At 36.5% G+C, this 21,467-nt stretch overlaps 1 protein-coding gene across 3 annotated transcripts in view; it reads right to left on the bottom strand.

Annotated features, from left to right (window-relative positions):
* Window positions 1–9,982: 9,982 nt before the first annotated feature.
* PAFAH2 (platelet activating factor acetylhydrolase 2) overlaps window positions 9,983–21,467 on the bottom strand; it is a 111,656-nt gene continuing 100,171 nt past the window's right edge. For 2 of the 3 annotated variants that reach the window (XM_053706956.1, XM_053706955.1), the window contains exons 8-10: window positions 16,896–17,066; window positions 14,367–14,515; window positions 9,983–10,638 (exon numbers count right to left, since the gene is read on the bottom strand). In XM_053706956.1, coding sequence (XP_053562931.1) covers window positions 10,541–10,638; window positions 14,367–14,515; window positions 16,896–17,066 — 418 coding nt within the window. In that variant the 3' untranslated portion in view covers window positions 9,983–10,540. Of the gene's footprint in view, window positions 10,639–14,366; window positions 14,516–16,895; window positions 17,067–21,467 lie in introns of those variants that run through there. The other variant, XR_008401364.1, reaches the window with a different exon arrangement.

Raw genomic sequence — 21,467 nt, 5'->3', positions numbered from 1 at the left:
TCATTTTTTTAAAGTTTCCAATTCACTTCTATTATCAAATTTGCTTCCTTCTCATGTTATTCCTTGTTAAAGGGATATCTAGATAGGTAGTGTACACATGTTTGGAGCACTAAATGACAGGAAATAGTGCTGCTATCTAGCGCTCTTGCTAATGTATAACATTGTTGCAGAAATGCTGCTATATAGTGCTGCAAACTTGTGCACACTCATGAATTTACTTTCCTGATTTTCAACAAAGGATAACAAGAAAACAAATACAATTTGTAAATAAAGTAATTTGGAAAGCATGTGCACAAAATCACAGGATATACGTATACTAGTCGGTGATTGGCTGATGTCTGTCACATGATACAGTGATCCGGAAAAAAGGGGGGAAAAAAATTTAATTTAATTTCAAATAAGCAGTAGATTTTTTTTCTGACAGATTAAGTGCTATTGCATTGTCTTTTTATTATGTGCTTGTTTATTATGTAATTCTACTGCATTGAGTGGTCCTTTAATTAAAAATACTGGGAAATGCATATGTTTTTAATATAGTTTATGAACTTTACAGTAACCTCAATGGTTCCCTGAATCCTCAGAGGTCTAATAGGAGTAGAATCATCTATTTTGTTTATTCTTAAATATAACAGAAGTCAAACTGCATAGAACCTTGGATTGGGCCATTCCTCTGACAAGCCCCTTGGTTGACTGAAAACTTGAAAACTTCCTGAAGCCAGAATACAGAGCAAAATCATTGTATGTCCAGGTATAGCCCTATTAGCATGAACTCTTCAGTCCGGAGAGAAGTCACTCAAAATCTTTGTGAGCTTTTTTTTAAAAAAAAAAATCTATTGTAATGTATGTGTCTGTCCTTCACATTCAGAGCCCTGGATAGCTAGATAAACATCTCTCAAGCTAAAATCTGTCTTTCTAAAATTATTTGATGGAACTCACAGTATTGCTGAGACTTCTTAGATAATCTCACTAGAGCAGAGAGCATTATATAATCACGCCCTAAAGTCATCCTTAAAGGGACAGTACACTGTAAAATTGTTTTTGAGTTGTTATACCAGCTGCAGAGTATAAAATGTATGAGAAATTGCATTTTCAGGTTTAATTGTGTATATGAAGTAGCTGGTTTTGTGCTTTTAACCCCTTAGTGACCAGACCACTTTTCAATTTGTTGACCATCTGGGACCAAGGCTATTTTTGCATTTCTGCGATGTTTGTGTTTAACTGTAATTTTCCTCTTACTCATTTACTGTACCCACACATATTATATACATTTTTTCTCGCCATTAAATGGACTTTCTAAAGATATGATTATTTTCATCATATCTTATAATTTACTATAAAAAAAAATATAAAATATGAGGAAAAAATGAAAAAAAATGCACTTTTTCTAACTTTGAGCCCCAAAATCTCTTACACATCTACAACCACCATAAAATACCAATGCTAAACAGTTTCTAAATTTTGTCCTGAGTTTATAAATACCCAATGTTTACATGTTCTTTGCTTTTTTTGCAAGTTATAGGGCAATAAGTACAAGTAGCACTTTGCTATTTCAAAACCATGTTTTTTTCAAAATTGGCGATAGTTACATTGTAACACCAATATCTGTCAGGAATCCCTGAATAACCCTTCAAATGTATATATTTTTTAAAAGAAGACAACCTAAGGTATTAAACTTGGGGTATTTTGACTTTTTTCATGCAACCATTTTACCACCAATCTATGCCAAAGTTTGGGGGGGGAAAAAAATAATTAGATTTTTTGACAAAATAGCAATTTAAGAATACATTTACTGATAATGTTAAGGGTTACTGCCAAATAACACCCTAATATGTCTTCAGCAGCATCTCCTGGGTACAGTGATACCACCCATGTATAGGTGTGTCGGGTTCTCGGGGGGCTAAAAGCCCTTATTTTTAGAGAGCGCATTCCAGTTTTTCAACTTGGAATTTTCACATCGGTCATCATGCACCCATGTCCTATTTGGGACATTTCTGAAGCTGGCCAATGGAATTTACCCCCATCAAACCATATATTTTTGAAAAGTAGACCCCCTAGGGTATTTCAAATGCTGGTATTTTAACACTTTCCATGCACTAATTCAACCACCAGTCTTTGTCAAACTTTTGGGTAGTCATTTTTTTGTGTTATTTTTCACACACATTGTATTTTAGGCATGGAGTCTCAGTTCCTGTTATGTGTTACTGCCAAAAAACACCTCAATATGTGTTCAACAACATCTCCTGAGTACATTGATACCACCCATGTATAGGTGTGTCGGGTTCTCTGGGGGCTAAAAGGCGTTATTTTTAGGAAGCGCATTCCAGTTTTTCAACTTGGAATTTTCACATCGGTCATCATGCACCCATGTCCTATTTGGGACATTTCTGAAGCCGGCCAATGAAATTTACCCCCATCAAACCATATATTTTTGAGAAGTAGACCCCCTAGGGTATTTGAAATGCTGGTATTTTCACACTTTCCATGAACTTATTCAACCATTAGTCTTTGTCAAACTATTGGGCATTCATTTTTTTGTGTTATTTTTCACATACATTGTACTTTAGACATGGATTCACAGCTCCTGTTATGTGTTACTACCAAAGAAGACACCAATATGTGGTCACCAACATCTCCTGAGTTCAGTGATACCACCTATGCATAGGTTTGGTGGCTTGTTTGGGCGGTGCAATGCCAAATGTCTGACATGTGTTTGTGATTTTTTTTCACATTTAACATATTTTCTTTGCCTATCGTCTTTTTTGGGAGTCTTTTAACATACCCCAATTTATTTGTTTTCCATAAATGTGATTATATTTAAAAAGTTGACACCCCAAGGTATTATACATGGAGTGGTTTGATGACTTTGATGCAACCGTTTTAGCCCAAAAAATTAGAGAAAGTATATGGTGGTAATTTTTCAATTTTCATTGTTACAGACACATTGCTTTTTTACTATGATTTATGAGAGACTGTTGTAAGTTATTGCAAAAGAATACTTCAGGTTGTTTTCTGCAAGGCACCCTGAGTACACCTATGCCCCCCATGCATAGGTTTGCCAGGATTTTGGGAAGGTTATGTTACAATTTTATGACTTGTGATTTTAGTTATTAAAAATAAGAGTATTTCTTCTGATAGGCCTATCTTTAGTTTGGGGCCTATCGCATACCCCACTTTTATTTATTGCATTCAAAGTGTATATTTTTTTAAATGTTGACACCCCAAGGTATTGTATATGGTGTGCTTTGATGCCTTTGAAGCAACCGTTTTAGCCCAAAAAATTGGAGAAAGTGTATGGTGGTAATTTTTCAATTTTCATTTTTACAGACACATTGCTTTTTGACTATGATTTAGGAGAGACATACTTCAGGTTGTTTTCTGCAAGGCACCCTGAGAACACCTATGTCCCCCATGCATAGGTTTGACAGGGGTTTTGGTTAAAAAAAAAACAGGCCCAATTTTAGAAAAAAATAGAGTAGTGAAATGTAAAAATCTGGCACAGTAAAAGTAAAAAAAACAAAAAAACATCTAACAGTAAACATAACCAAAAAAAAAAAAATATATATATAACAGCAAATGTATTTATTTTTTTAAAAATTGACCATTGTATGGTACCGCTTGAAGCAGTCCCCAATGCAGAGTGCAGGCTGTCCAGGGCAATCAGGACAGTGATATATGGTGTCCCTTCTCTTCCCCCTCTTGGTACAGACTCTGCATTTTTTTTGTGGTTTCTGCTTTGCGGCAGTAGGGGGGATTTTAAAAATAAAATGGGTAGCCCCAACTCTGCTCTCTCCCATCACCGCCCGGGGAGCAGGTGCATCATGGTACAAAATCCCCGTAATAATCTGGAGCTGAAACTGTAAAAAAGTATTTTTAACTCTGGGGTTTGCTTTTTTGTACAACAAAAAAGCGTTGTGGGTTGCAATCTGCATTAGGTAAATTGCAACCTTTTTGTACCAGGCCCTTGTCTTCCGCATAATTAGGTAGGGCTGCAGCAGCTGATCAGCCAGATCAACCCCACCCATATGCCGGTTATAAGACTTGATGCACACTGGCTTCCTTATGATCTCAGCTCTGCCACGTACAGAAACCGCCACCGTCCTCTCTGTGTGGATGGTGGTAAGAAGGTATACATCCTTCTTGTCTCTGTACTTAAGTTCCAACAGCTCCTCTTGGCGCAGAGCTGAGGTCTCCCCCCTTCGTAGCCGGGTGCGTACAAGCTGTCCTGGGAAACCTGCGTGGTTCTTTTTAATTGTACCGCAAGCTACTGTATCAAAGCAATACAGTAGCTTGAACAAAAGGACACTTGTCTAAGTACAAGTGATACCCTTTGTTCATTAGGGGTAATATCAGGTCCCAGACAATCTTGCCAGTGGTTCCCATATGTTCTGGGCAACCTGGAAGGTCAAGGTGGCTATCCTTTCCCTCATACACCCGGAAGGCCTGAGTATACCCATTCTCGCTGTCACAGAGCTTATACACCTTTACCCCATATCTGGAGCGCTTGGAAGGAATAAACTGCTTGAATCCCAGCCTTCCCTTATACTTCATTAGGGATTCATCAACGCATATATTCCTTCCAGGTGTATAAGCCTCTGCAAACCTGGCAGAAAAGTGGGTTATCAGGGGGCGGATTTTATACAGCCTGTCAAATTGGGGATGCTCCCTAGGGGGGCACAGGCTGTTGTCGCTGAAGTGCATGAAATGCAGAATCATTTCATACCTCTTCCTCGACATAATCTGGGAGAAAATGGGGGTAGAGCAGATGGGGCTAGTACTCCAGTAGGAGCGAATGGAGGGTTTCTTTATGATGCCCATCAGCATGGTCAATGCCCAGAATTTTTTTAATTCTGTCACATTGATGGGGGCCCATTGCTGCTTTGCCAAATATGTTCCAGGCTTTGAAGCACGGAACTGATGGGCATATAAATCATCGCCCAGAAACACTTCCAGAAACTGCTGGGGGCTAAAACCTGCCACATCTATATTTATGCCAGCATTTGCTGTGAAGGGTGGGATATCTGGCCTCTGGAGATGAAGTGTTACCCACTCTTCAGCAGCAATGGCAGCAACACGCCTCCTTCTGGCAGGGGGGCTAGCAGGGGGGCTGGTAGGGGGTCTAGCAGCCACAGATACATCACTATCAGTTGAGACTGCATCTAGTGATGTATCTGAGCATATGGCAGGGTCAAAATTGGGGTCTGAGTCAGACATAGAGGCATCTGACTCTGACGCAAGGATGGCATACGCCTCCTTAGCACTATATATTTTCTGTGACATTTTTGTATCTGTCACAGAAAAAATGTACTATTTTTTTTTAAATTAAATTAATTAACTAAATTAATTAACTAAATTAACTAGCAAAAAAGTACAGCTATGCTACTGCCAGTGATTTATAGCGATCACTGGCAAGCTAGGGGTTAATGGCTTTGAAAATTAAATTAACTAAATGGTTCTGAAAAGAGCCTCTGGATTTTTAAAAAATTACAACAACAAAATTAACCCCTAAAAAAATGCACAGACAGCAAAAAAGTACAGCTATGCTACTGCCAGTGATTTATAGCGATCACTGGCAAGCTAGGGGTTAATGGCTCTGAAAATTAAATTAAATTAACTAAATGGTTCTGAAAAGAGCCTCTGGATTTTTAAAAAATTACAACAACAAAATTAACCCCCAAAAAAATGCACAGACAGCAAAAAAGTACAGCTATGCTACTGCCAGTGATTTATAGCGATCACTGGCAAGCTAGGGGTTAATGACTCTGGAAATTAGATTAGCTAAATGGCTCTGAAAAGAGCCTTTGGGTTTTTATAAAAAATACAACAAAAAAAATTAACCCCTAAAAAAATGCACAGACAGCAAAAAAAGTGCAGCTATGCTAATGCCAGTGATTTATAGTGATCACTGGCAAGCTAGGGGTTAATGGCTCTGAAAAGAGCCTTTGGTTCTATATTTTTTAACAAATAAAAGAATTAAATCTCTGCAAAAAAACAGGTCTCTCTCTCTCTCCAACAAAATCGCAAGTGAGGAGAGGGAGGGAGATCCACACTGATCAGTGTCAATATTTACAAATATTGACATGATCAGACAAATGGGGTATTTATTTTTTTTTTGGGTGGGAGGCTCAGATTGGGTGACCCTAGCTTGCCCCTATGATGAGGCAGGCTAGGGACACCCCCAGAGGCCCCATGATGCACTGGGCATCGCCATCTTGGATGCCTAGTGAAGGGGGAGGGGGGGGGCTATTTAGGGCTTTTTTTTTTTTTTACGTTTTTTTTTTTTTACTTTTAACTTTTTATTTTATAACTAACTAAGTGCCTCGACCCACCGAGGCACTTAGCACACAAGCAGAGCATCGGAAGCGTGTCCGATCGCTTCCGATGTTCTGAAACACTGCCGGGCTCCACGTGGAGCGAAACCGGAAGTGATCACTCGTGGGGGAGTGATCAATCCGGTCCCGGCACTCGGGAACAGTATTGCAGGATGCCTAGACATCAAGGCAAGCCTGCAATACTGTTAGAGCAGCTGGAAGCAATTTCGATCGCTTCCAGTGCTCTGTTTAACCGACGACGCATGCCATACGTCCTCGGTCGTTAAGTGCTTTTTTTTTGAGGACGTATGGCATACGTCGATGGTCGTTAAGGGGTTAAACCACAGCCTATTACAATGGGTTGAGCTTTAGGCAATATCATATCTCATTATGTTATCACTCTGTGTACACACACAGGCTTCCTTATCTTATATTTGTTTGGAAAACCAAAGCTCAATACATAGAGAGAACAATGGAAAAATATCGTTTAATTACTTAGTTATCCTGCACCCCACTGGGAGTGTTATTTCTTCTGCTGGCTGTGTTTACTTAAGCTATTCAAAAGCTGATACTCCAGTATCAAAACTTCCAGTATAGGTTGGGAAACCACAAGCTAAATCAGCTATTTCAAATGTCAAAATAGGGGTAAAGGAGCTACTTGTAAACAATGTAATTGGATCATTGGAAACAATTAAAATGGGAGAACATTTTTGGGTGAACTGTCACTTTAAGGAAGTCACACAAAACATGATTTAGATAGATCATCCTATACTTTCCCCCTATATACACATTCCTCAACTCCTTAAAGGGACATAGAAGCTAAAAAAAAAAATCATTATTGAAATCGAGAACACAATTTTAAACAGCTTTCCAATTTATTTCTATCTACTTTGCTTCATTCTCTTAGTACCCTTTATTTAAAAAACCCTACTGGGAGCTAGATGAATGCATTGGGGGAGCCAATAACACGAGGATATATGTGTAGTCACCAATCGGCAGCTCCTGAGACTACCTAGGTATCTTTTAAACAAAGGATACCAAAAGAACAAAACAAATTAGATAATATAAGTAAATTGGAAAGTTGTTTAAAATCACATGCTCTATCACAATCATGAAGGATACAATTTGGACAGAATCCTTTGACACAGTATTCAAGTTACTCTTTTGGACCTTATGTGGCTATTGTAAGTCTATTATACACTTCAGAACAGATCACCCAATCCATATTATCCACCTCTCCCCTACACTCACTAGATCAACCCAGTCACTTTCTGGTCTGCTCTCAACCCTTTTTCTAGCTGTATAAAGTATAATGTTTGTTTTGCTAAGTTATTCTGTTTCATTATAAAGACCAGAAGGGTTTGAATTGTGTATATTATTTTCTGCTATTGTTTAACTACTGGAAACAGCAGAAACAAATGTGAGTGAAATACCATTAGAATAATAAAATAAAGCACCAGTGAATTTTTTATTTTTATATTGAGTATGCAAATTTGAACTTTAAAGAATCTATAGAAAAAGGCAAACTTTGCAACTTGAACTGTAGAATTTGAAATGTACAAAAGCCTTAAAATGTACTCAATTTTCTTTTTTTCTGAAGGATTTGAATACTGCAGTCAAAGTATGCAGATGTAAGATATTGTGCCACAAAAACATTTGAAAAGCTTCTTGTAGGTAGGGAGCAATATTCACTGTGAAAACCCTGTAAAATTCCATGATATCTGCTTTGCACTAGAATTCAGATTGACTAGAATGGGAATTATTAGCAAATTTTGCAAAACCACACCCCATTTTATATATATTCGATGTTTCAACAAGGATTACAAGAAACACAGTTGACTTTAAACCTTTTTTTCTACTTTAAAGGGACAGTACATTTTGCCTAATTTCCACTGGTATCCTTGGTTAAAGAGTTATTCTAAATGAGCTCAGAAGAATGCACGTTTCCTTAGCCATCAGGGAAGTGTTTGCAAAAATGCTTAAAAAACAAACACTGCTGTCATAAAGTGGCTGTAGCATTATATAGCAGCAGTGCTTGTAACTATGTATAACATTGCTATAAACATTGTTGCAAACACTGATGCTAGATGGCTAAAGACACATGCACGCAACACATGCACGCTCCTGAGCTCCCCTAGGGTTACTCTTTAACAAAGGATACCAAGAGAACTAAGCAAAATTGGTAATAGAAGTGAATTTGAAATTTGTTTAAAATGCTATGCTATATCCAATCCATATAAGTTCAATATTTTATTTACTGTCCCTTTGATGTTGGAAATTATTAAGATCAAACTTTTTTGTGCTGGACCTTTTGAATTATATAACTGATATATGTACATATTAGGTCAACGTATGTTGAGTGTTTTTTATATTATATCTAATAATAAGTAAGTCATCATTATCATCATCATCATCATATTTATCAGTATCAAATTATTTTAATAAAATAAGCAATGGGTATTACAGAACCACAATTTAGCAACCATAGACATTTTTTTCTCCAGTAGGATAAGGTGGTTTTCAGAACTATACTTCATTTCTGACCATTGTGGCTTCATCTTCTTATAATGTGGTTCCTTTGTTCTGCCAGTATCCTAGGAATGACCAGGAGTCTTTTCCACCCTGGCAAGATGTTGTCAGAGCTCTGAAATATTATTTGGAGGTTACTAAGGCAATCAGAAAAGTTGATTTCTCTTTTGTTTGTCAACCATTCTGGTGCCAGAAAGCTTCCAAGGTTGCTTTAGGAAATTGCATTTGTTCTGCAATCCTAATAGCTCATTATCTTAATCGTAATCCACATTCCTCTAAGGAGGTAATGCCAACAGAGTTGTTCCAGCTGCCTGAACAAGACTTCCACCTAGTCCTTCATGTATGCTTTTGCTAAAATGTACAATTTTATTGTGTTTTTGGTCAGTGTAAGCAGCATTTGAAAAGAAGGTCTTACAGAGTGCACTTCTTCAAACCAAGGCTGAGCATTTCTTCCAACACTCGCCTACATTTGATGCAGCTTTGGTACTCGCCTAACATAATTAGTATGAATCTATAAGAGGAATGGAACAGCTAAGGAAAGTGCAGTCAAAGATGTATGCTATTACACCTATAAAGACAGATTAAGGTCCCAGTGAGTGCAACTTAATTTTGTATTCCCTTTATTTATCTCATTTTCATAAGTGTCACCCAAATCCAAAAAAATATGTTCTTTTAAAAAATAATCTTAGCTTACACTTGTATTTGGTACTAAGAATGTCCTTTGCACCACCCAAAAAAAGTGTGTTAGTCTTATCTACATAAATGATTCATCATCCTTATTTTCTTTTTGCCATCAACTCTCTTCCTTAACCATTCTCCTGCTCATTCTCACACTAAGGGCCTGATGATCGAAACCCTTCGATCTGGCAACATGGTCTAATACGTCTTGTCAGTACCGCAAGGTCCCTCAAAGACTCTCTCTTGAGAGTTGTTTATCTCTCTATGCAGAGTTCTTGATGTGAAGGAGAGATACCAACATTGTAACATAATGCTCAAAAATAGCTCCCAAAGATGTTGCGAGATTTCTCTCCATGCTGGCAAGTCTTTGATCTTCAGGCCCTGACTGTCCCCCCCCCTATTTCTCTGATTCCATTTTGTTATTTTTCCTCCTCATGCTCAAATTAAGAATAAAAAGGTTTGTGGAATTCTTATTGTATTCACAATTTGTTGTTTTGTTTATTTGTGTTAATTAAATATAATGGTACTTCACAATAAAAGATTGATAGAAGAGTCAGCAGCAATAAAGGCAATAATCACATGTATTCTCTTTTATGCTGTAAGTGGCTTTAGCAATGTTACATTTTATTTTCAATTATCCAACTTTATTTGTATTCTCAAATTGTTTTTCAAAACATTTTTTTTTTCCATTTTGAATTTCATCTTGTTATATAAGAGTCTTGCACTATTGATGATGTTCTATGTTTGGCACTTAGAAATTCTCTGCAGAGCGCGTAACTGTCACACTGATGACTGCAGCATGAGTGCACCCTGCAGCTTCATCTGTGACACCGGATACTATGGAATATACTTGCATAGAAATAGATAAAATCAAAGTTCAGATGTATTGTTTGCAAGTGAATGATTCTATTACAAAAGCTTCTCAGAGAGGCAACAATGAACCTTCCTGTTACAGTCCACCAGTGGTTGGTTCCAAATCATTGCTTACATCCTTTCATCTGCATGACTAGACGGAATTCTCAGTCTCAGAGTTTGCTAGACTTCAGTAGGGGGGAACCTGGAAAAATATGAGCTCTCATATCTTCATTTAGATCCTCCAATGATGGAAATTTCCCAGCTATGTCTGAAGATGAAGAAAGGAGACAAGTACAGTTGAAACTATATTCATGTTTAGAGGACACAAAAATAGAAAAAAAAGAAAGGATTTGGACATAAAAATGAACAAATTAAATTACTTCATCTACCAGTGAAATTCTTCCGCGAAAAATGTACACAATAAAAAGTTCCATTAAATGTTACACTGAGCATTATATTAACTTTGTCAAAAGCTGAAACGGTCCTTAAAGGGACATTTCAGCAAAAACTGAAAAGTATATCAATGCCTTTTACATTTTAATATGAGTATTTTTGCAATTTACTTGCATACACAAAAAGCTATCACTGTTTTAAATGAGAGCTTTTACTGTGCATGTGCACATCTAAATATACTTCTTGCACCAGCATTTTAAACAGTTTGTTGCTCAGATTGCTGTAGGTGCCTTATAATGTGCTTGCAATGACTTGATTTACATGATACAAGTCACTGAGCAGACACCTGCGGGTGCATGAAACATATTTAGATATGCTTCATCTGCATATGCACAAACAAAGCTCACACTAAAAAGCTGTACATTTTTGCTAAATGCTTCTATTCAAAGTGAAATGCATTGATGTGTATTTCATTTTTTTCTGGAAAGTCCCTTTAACTTAGCAAACCCTTGTTAACCTGATGGCTACCAGACAGGGCAGGTTAACCCAAAGCCTTATCATGTGCAGCTTGGAATGTTGCCCAAATAAAGGAGGCAATACTGAATTAGTGACACATCAAATGTGACATTTGAGTAGGATACTTGCTTTGGAAATCTAGAGACTGACAGCTCCATAAAGAGCCAATTTGCTTAAAAATGTTAGTGTAGCTAACTAGCTATGAGTGAGCACTGAACATGCTTGACTTGGCAAGGAGTTAAAAGAGAGAGCACAAACTGCAAGTTACAAAATAACAAAGATGGAGAACACTTCATAGTAGTACTACAAAGCACAAACCTTAAAGGGAATGTAAAGTTGAATGAATGAATGAGTGCCCGTTTTTTTAAAATACTATTAAAACCAGGGGCACTTTCATTCATTAAACTTTAAATTGCAGCATTTTTTTAAAATACTTACCTTTTTCTTTAGGAAACCCAGACCGGCGATCCTCCCCCCCGCATCTCATGCTGTACTTAGCATAGCGATGACGAAACTGGCTTCCTCCAATTGTTGCGTGGCCTCACAAGCTGGACACCTATGGGGTGCGCGCCATGATTGGAGGAAGCCCGTTTCATCATTGCTGTGCTAAGTACAGAGGAGCTGCGGGGGGAGGATTGCCGGTCTGGGTTTCCTAAAGAAAAAGGTAAGTACTAAAAAAAAACCCAGCTGCAATGTAAAGTTTAATGAATGAAGGTGCCTCTGTTTTTAATAATGTTTTTAAAAACCGGGCACTCATTCATTCAACTTTACATTCACTTTAAATAGATAGACAATAAACACTTTTAGATTTTAATATAAAATACTTAATTATGCATTGGTAATATAATGTGCCCTCTTTTCCTGTAATTTAATTCTGAATTGTGGATTTTCCAGTCCCCAAAAACTGAAAGAGCAAATGGCAAGCTTTACAAACTAAAGTTACCACTTATCTGTGTCTAATTGTACAGTATTTGTTTATTTTTTGTTCTGAAGCGAATGAACTGAGATTGTATTAACATAATGATACTGGCAAATCCTGTCATCTCCAAACTTAAAGGGGCAGTTTACTTGAAAATTGTTATTGTTTAAAAAGTTAGATAGTCCCTTTATTACCCATTCCTGAGTTTTGCATGACTAACATGGTCATATAAAAATAATTTTTTACCTCTATGATTATCTGTATCTAAGCCCCTGTAGACTGCCCCCTTATTTCAGTGCTTTTTTACAATCTTTTATTTTAGCCAGTCAGTGATGGTTAATGCAAAACTCCACGGGAGTGAGCACGTTATCTATATGGTACACATGAACTAGCACTGTCTGGTTGTCCAGGCAGAGATTTAGAGGTTTAGCGGTATAAATATATTAATATAAAAATGTTGGTTTGTGCAAAGCTGGGGAATTGGTAGTAAACACGTTATCTATCTTTTTAAACCATAAAAAATCAAGTAGACTGTCCAGATTGGCTACTCCAAATAAGGCAAATTGTGGATGGAGTTTGACAACTGGAAAAAAAAATGCAGCAAAATGATATTGAGTTCTAAATATGTCAATATACATCCAGATTAGAAAAAAAAGATTTATATTTCTATTTTCTCACTGCTCCTTATTATATGATTTATTTTCATATTTTACTTTTATCTGCCACTTTGTTTTAGTTTTGCATTTTTTTTTTCAACTCTCTGTGTTAATCTTTACCATTATAGTTCAGACTGCTGATATGTTACGAAAAACTACAGAAAACAAATATTGTAATTACATGTTGTTTAATCCCCACGCTCTGGTCGCCCACTTCAAAACTCATATTTTTTGTGAGCTAACGGTTTGAACTGTTCTCCAATCGGTGCTCTAGTCATACATTTTGTAGCTAGAGCACCAATTGGAGAACAGTTCAAATGGTTAGCTCACAAAAAAATATGAGTTTTGAAGTGGGCGGCCAGAGCGCGGGGTATAAGAGTAGCACAGCTAAATTAAAAATTAAGTTACAGCTCATCTTCATTAGAAGTGATCAATTAAAGTCCATCTAAAATATTGCTTAGATTCCGGACCTGATTTTAAAAACATGTAAATTTTACCATCACTTTAAATGGACCTACTGCAGTTTCTGATTGGCTGATCTGCTAGTATTTCTTTGTGGGTGTGGCATTAGAACAATGCTGGGTGTTCTCCTTTCAGGCACTTTTTTAATATATAGAAGTCGCTAACCAGACTGTGCAGGGGCTTGGTAATTATAAAATAAACTGCTCTGGCATTATATAAATGTTTTGTTTTTGACTCTTATGCCCTCTAATAACTATCTGCTTAAAGTGATGGTAAAGTTCAGACTATAAGAATGTTGCAATAAAAAAATATTAGTTTGCAAGTAAAACCACATAATTATTATTTTTTTAAAGTGTATAAATATTTTATAATAAAAGGTTTTTAATCCTAATTGGTATTGTCTGTTCCTCCGCACCCCTTTATTTCCTGTTTTGGCTGGGCTGTAATGTATAGAGCATTCACACCCACTCTCTTCATAGGCTTTCTAAGGGATTAAAGGGGCTTCAGGATTGTCATATGACACACATATTGATTGGATGTTCCCTGGAATTGTCATAAAAAAATAAATAAAAAAAAAGTTCATCCAAGTTGGCCGGCATTGCAATAGAAGCATTACTATATGAACTAGTTTAACCCTTTCACAGATGGATTAAAAACAAAAACAGGTACACATATACTTTTTTAATGGCAAATATTACATATATGGCATTTGATTAGTTAAAGTTTACCATCACTTTAATTGTGAGATATATGATATAAAGATAGTAGCACACACATATACATAATAGTGGTATTGTATTAAAGATGACTGAAAGGAGATCAAGCAATATAAAATACGCTACATAGAGATGAGTCTGCATAGATGCACTACATAGAAAGCTATATATATATATATATATTATATATTATATATATACGCATACACTTTTTATAGGATCTGAAAAGAAAAGCATCAAATGAAAAGAAACACTAAAACACAGCACTAATAACTGAAAAAAAGAGTCACAAGTTTCTATAATAAAACAGGAGAATATAAACGCAGGCTCTCACCTAAATGTTTTTGCAGAAAGTTCAATGTTGTAGTGACATTGATTTCCAGGCACTGTTGTGGATCAATTGTCCCACGAAGAAATAAAGATTTATCTATTAAAGACACATCCAGAAAAGCAAAATCTGACTGGTTCTCATGATCAGAGCCCCTAGAAACAGGAGACAGCAACAAGACACAAAAAAATTACTAAGTTGATAAAAACACAATTTTTTTCTTTCATGTTTCATGTTTAGAGCATGCCATTTTAAGCAACTTTCTATTTTACTTCTATTATCAATTTTTCTTCATTCTCTTGGCATCTTTATTTGAAAAGCAGGAATGTAAACTTAGGAGCTGGCCCATTTTTGGTTCAGCACCTGGGTAGCGCTCGCTGATTGGTGGCTACACGGATCCAGCAGTTTTCAGCAGGTCCTGATCAGGACTTTTAACTATTTGTCCCCTTTTTGGACTTGCAGGGTTGGTAGTGTTAAAAAATGACACGCTCTTATGATTTATAGCCTGTAACTGTTGCACTACAATATCTCTTTAAAGAGTAGGGGAAGGGGGAAGAGAGCAAATAATAGTAAAATAATGAAATGTGCTAGAGCATTTTATTACTGTACTATTGTTTGCAGAGAACTATGTGTCTAAGCTCTTTAAAGGCGTCACACACACGGTTATAGTTATAGTTCGCTCCAGAGTGGCAATGCATTGCTGGTCCGGAGTTTTGCATGGCCACCGAACCAATCAAAAACTGCATATATGCATAGTAACCAATCACCGTCTGTTCAGTTTAGGATTAGCAGTGCATTCCTGCACCAGAGATGACTTTGTTTCACCCCTAACACACAGTTTTGTTCAAACGAATGATAAAATGCATTAGACCATTTTATTATTTCTTCTTTATGTCCCTTAAAAGGGTTATGAAACCGAAAATTGTTCTATTCAGATAGAACATGTGATTTCAAACAATTTTTTTTTTTTACTTCTGTTATCAATTTTTCTTTGTTCCCTTGGTATCTTTTGATGAAAAGCAGGGCTAAATGCTTAGGAGCCCGACAGTCTCAGGAGCACTAGATGGCACTATTTCCTGCCATGTAGTGCTCTAATGCTTTAGATATATATTCAACACAAAATATCATGGGAACAAAGCAAATTTGATAATAAAAGTTAACTGGAAACTTTTTTTAAAATGGACTGTTCTGTCTGAATCACAAGAGAAAATATTTGGATTTCATATCCCTTTAACACTAAGTTGAAGAGTACATTTTCCTCCCTGGCTAGCAACCTATAGTGATATTTTCCCAGTTCCCACACATATGATTAAACCCACTGCACAAAAAAATAAAAATAAACTAACAGCACAAATTGAACAATGTAAAAAAACAAGTGCAGTGTTAACTTTTTTTTCCTTGTATGCACTATAACTTTATGTTATGTAATATGTGCACACAACAATTGCTATTAATTGTATAAATGTTATACATATTGTAAATGTATAGAAAGCAAAAACACATCTGCTGTAGCAGTTTAACAGAAAGCAACCGAATGTCATTACAAACCACCGTATATCACCACTGTAAATCAACAGGAAACACTCACTAGCAGGTCACAGAAACACATCAGAGATAAACAGCAGTATATCACACAGACATCTAAGCAAAGCCCTGGGAAGCAACAAACGATGTAAACAACCAGCATCATGTTTTAGTAACAAGGAACAGAGAAAACCCAAGATATCAATGGCAAATCAGCAGGGAACATGAACAATTAAAAAAAAAACATACAAATAAATATAAAATGACTGTACATAATTACATCCCAAAAAGAAAAATAAACAAAACTAATTACTGATAACTAATACCAAAAAATCATTTCAGCGCTGCGGAATCTGTTGGCGCTCTACAAATAAACGATAATAATTATAATAATAATAAAAAGTGAATGTAAAATGTAATGAATTAAAGCCCAGTATCAAATAATAATCTTAAAAACAGAGGCACTTTAATTCATTAAAGTTTACAAAGATGCTTATTTTTTTAAACGACTTACTTTTGCGTTATGGTAAACATAACGCTGATCCTCCGCCCATATCTCCTGCTTTCTTTAGCATATGAATCCGGCTTCCTCCAATCATTGCGTTGCCCCATGAGCTGGACGCCAATGGGGGCACACAAGGAAGCCGGATTTGTCATCGTTCTGCTAAAGAAAGGAGGAGCGGCAGGCAGAGGAGCGGCATTATGTTTACCACAACGCAAAGGTAAGTATTTTAAAAAAAATAATAAACGTCTTTGTAAAGTTTAATGAATTAAAGTGACACTGTTTTTAAGATTATTATTTGATAATGGCCTTTAATTTATTAAAGTTTACATTCACTATAAATAACTATTCAATAGTATCAGAAAACAAGGAGATCATAGACTTTTTTTTTTTTAGAGAAAAACAGAAAGACTCAGCACATCATCTGGTAATAAACCATAACACTGATATAGATATGCAGCTATTCATCAGACATTAATATACAGTAACATGTATACTCTCCCACTGACAGGACAGTCAGGATTTTGATCTCTTTGTCTCCTGTGTCCAGTCTCATCATTTTCTTGACATCCTGAGCTGTCTGGAAGGTTTCAGAGTTGATGATTAATACTGGTTTTTGAATGTTTGGATAAGCAGTATCTTCCAGAGGGCCCATCCAGGGGTCCAGAGCAACTACGCATCTGAGAGAGAGGCAAAGATGGAGAGAAAAACAGAGAAACTGAACGCAAGATGCTAGTACGAATACAAGGGAATGAAGACAGATAACAGATGGATGGTGACGGGGTGCAGGGTCATAAAAATAAAGAATGAAGGATATTCAGAAGTAAATTGACAATGTACTAGTTTATAAATTGCAAAGACACTTAACAATATTCAAGAGCTGAGAAAAAGAGTAGAAAGAAATTAAATAAAGAAAATATATTCAGGTAAAATGGCATATGGGGTCTATTCGGATCCATCAGCATAACTGTGCAAAGTGCTTTACATGGCTTCATGTAATTGTTTTCAGATGCAAACCTGTACATTTGAAAACCCTGCAATAACCCAACTATTAACAAGCAGTATTCCAATCCATCAGAAAATACTTTTCCAGCCGCTTTTCAATGGATTTTTTTGTCATTTTCAAGCCAACATCACACAATTTTTGTTTTTTTGTTTTAAGTTCACAATCGATAAACACAATCTTTCCCTAGTTAATTTATATATATCTATATATCTAGAGATAATATTTGTTTTACCTGCTGTGGGGAGGAGAGTAGTAAAAGCATATTTGAGAAAACAGTTAATCAGAAAGAGATCCCTGCATATACAGAGATATACGCCTCTGTTGTAATCTTGGGACAGAGCCCCTGGATAAGAGAGGAATAAGACACAGAAGTCCGTAGTAGGAACTACACCAAAGGGACCAGCAACAGACATCTTTAATCAAGTGTTTGCTCCATACCTCATACTGGATGAGGTAGAATCACGTGAGTGTGCATTCATATATTCTTTTGTAGTGATCCACACTGTTACAAACGATCTTCACTAGGAGTGCCCTTGTGCGCTTTTCCACTCTCTATCTTTATATATATATATATATATATATATATATATATATATATATATATATATATATATATATGTTTACATACCCTGGCAGAATTTATGATTTATTTGCCATTTTTCAGAGAATATGAATGATAACAAATAACACAAAAACTTTTCTTTCACTCAAGGTTAGTGTTTGGCTGAAGACATTTATTATCAATCAACTGTGTTTACTCTTTTTAAATCATAATGACAACAGAAACTACCCAAATGACCCTGATCAAAAGTTTACATACCCTGGTGATTTTGGCCTGATTAAATGCACACAAGTTGACACAAAGGGGTTTGAATGGCTATTAAAGGTAACCATCCTCATCTGTGATCTGTTTTCTTGTAATTAGTGTGTGTGTATAAAAGATCAATGAGTTTCTGGACTCCTGACAGACCCTTGCATCTTTCATCCAGTGCTGCACTGACGATTCTGGATTCTGAGTCATGGGGAAAGCAAAAGAATTGTCAAAGGATATGCGGGAAAAGGTAGTTGAACTGTATAAAACAGGAAAAGGATATAAAAAGATATCCAAGGAATTGAGAATGCAAATCAGCAGGGTTCAAACTCTAATCAAGAAGTGGAAAATGAGGGGTTCTGTTGAAACCAAACCACAGTCAGGTAGACCAACTAAAATTTCAGCCACAACTGCCAGGAAAATTGTTTGGGATGCAAAGATAAACCCACAAATAACTTCAGGTGAAATACAGGACATGTGGTGTGGCTGTTTCAAGATGCACAATAAGGAGGCACTTGAAGAAAGATGGGCTGCATGGTCGAGTTGCCAGAAGAAAGCCATTACTACGCAAATGCCACAAAGTATCCCACTTACAATACGCCAAACAGCACAGAGACAAGCCTCAAACCTTCTGGCACAGTCATTTGGAGTAATGAGACCAAAATTTAGCTTTTTGGCCACAACCATAAACGCTACATTTGGAGAGGAGTCAACAAGGCCTATGATGAAAGGTACACCATTTCTACTGTGAAACACGGAGGTGGATCGCTGATGTTTTGGGGATGTGTGAGCTACAAAGGTACAGGAAATTTGGTCAGAATTGATGGCAAGATGAATGCAGTATGTTATCAAACAGAACGCCTCATTTTCCACTTATTGATTAGAGTTTGAACACTGCTGATTTGCATTCTAAATTCCTTGTATATCTTTTTATATCCATTTCCTGTTTTATACAGTTCAACTACCTTTTTCCCACAGATCCTTTGACAATTATTTTTCTTTCCCCATGACTCAGAATCCAGAAATGTCAGTGCAGCACTGGATGAAATATGCAAGGATCTGTCAGGAGTCCAGAAACTCATTGACCTTTTATACACACACACTAATTACAAGCAAACAGATCACAGGTGAGGATGGTTACCTTTAATAGCCATTCAAACCCCTTTGTGTCAACTTGTGTGCATGTTATCAGGCCAAAATCACCAGGGTATGTAAACTTTTGATCAGGGTCATTTGGGTAGTTTCTGTTGTCATTATGATTTAAAAAGAGTAAACACAGTTGATTGGTAATAAATGGCTTCAGCCAAACACTAACCATGAGTGAAAGAAAAGTTTTTGTGTTATCATTCATATTCTCTGAAAAATGGCCAAGAAATCATAAATTCTGCTAGGGTATGTAAACTTATGAGCACAACTGTATATGTATATATATATATATATATATATTATATATATATATAAATAAATGGTACTCAAATCACACTTTTTTCAATTATGTAACTAATAGACAAATTAAATATGATCATCAAAATGGACATTTATGATTGCAGTTAAGTGTTCCGATGTATACACCTGTTAATTATATAGTTAGTTAGTTACCCATTGCACAGGCCATGAATTGATAATTGTTAAGTGTAAAGAACTGTGAAAATTCTAAAACAAAATAATGCGATATGCCTGACTGTTAGTTTTTTTATTTCTTTTTTTATATATTTAAAGGATAATGAAAGTCAAAATTAAACTCTCATGGTTCTGATATAGAATACAATTTTAAAGGGACATGAAACCAACCTTTCATTATTCAGACAGAATATACAATTTTAAGCTACTTTTAAATTTGCTTTATTCTTTTTGTATCCTTTGCTAAAAGAACAGCAATGCACTTGGAGCTAGGTGAACTGGGTCAATGACAAGAGGTATCATATATCAAATTTTCTATGTTCTCTTAATGTCCTTTATTGAAAACACATACAAATGGCTCAAAAATTGGTATCTGACGAAAGCGAGAGCAAGACTGTGATCAAACAAAAGTACAATGTTCAAATGCCCTAACAAATTATAGCTTTTTCTTTTTGCACTTGCATGTCCCTTTAACTAGATTTAGCTATCAGGGCCGCCACTATACATGTTGGGGCCTCTTACTTAACCATTGATCAGCCCCCCCCCCCGACATGTGCAATTTTTTACCAAGTGACTAAAACGTGTATGCACTTTATTCTTAAGTGTAGTCAAACTTGGAAATGTTGTAAAGGTAGCAACACAGAAAAACAGAAGCACACACACACACTCATACACTGAAACACACACTCACACATAAGGATTCACATATAGACACTCTAGCAAACAACTAGCACAGAAAGAAGCACACTCAAACACAGACACCCACACAGACACTCAGCGCTTGTTTACATTGACCTGACAAGTAATGAGGTAGACTACAGTTTTTTCAAAAAAGGAGATTTACAAGACAAAATATGGAGTTCTGATAATCTTTTTGTCAAGGAATATGCTAACTATATGATGACAACAGCATGCAGTGGCTGAAAGGGAGGAGCCTGAACTGCCTACACAATAATTTAAAGGTTAAGTGGTGGATTGGTGACTTCTGGAAAGGTCTCATTAAACTCTAAGTCTGTAGAAAGATGTGAATAATCAGTAGTAAGGTCAAAATGTCCTAAAAAGGAACAGACAATGGACACACAAACTCAAACACAAATTTGCACATACACCCACAGAGACAGCCTCAGAAAACACACAGAGACATACTGTACATACTCACAGACACCCACAGAAAACACAAAAAGACATACACACACACACAGAAAACACCCACAAAAAACACACAAAGACATACATACACACACCCTCACTGAGACATCCACAGAAAACACACAAAGACATACACACACCCTTTACAGAGACACTCAAAGAAAACACACAGACATATGCAGACACCCTCACAGAGAAACCCACAGAAAATACACAGACATATGCTCACACCCTCACAAAGAAACCCACAGAAAACACACAGACATATGCGCACACCCTCACAGAGACACCCACAGAAAACACAAAGACAAATGCACACCCAGCCACAGAGACATCCACAGAAAACACAGACAAACATACACACACACCCTCACTGAGACATCCACATAAAACACACAAAGACATACACACACACACCCTTTACAGAGACACTCACAGAATACACACAGACATATGCAGACACCGTCACAGAGAAACCCACAGAAAACACACAGA

Source organism: Bombina bombina, chromosome 3, assembly GCF_027579735.1.
Source record: "Bombina bombina isolate aBomBom1 chromosome 3, aBomBom1.pri, whole genome shotgun sequence".
In the NCBI taxonomy this organism is placed as follows: domain Eukaryota; kingdom Metazoa; phylum Chordata; class Amphibia; order Anura; family Bombinatoridae; genus Bombina; species Bombina bombina.
The sequence above is the reverse complement of the archived record's forward strand: the minus strand, read 5'-3'. Positions and strand labels throughout refer to the sequence as shown.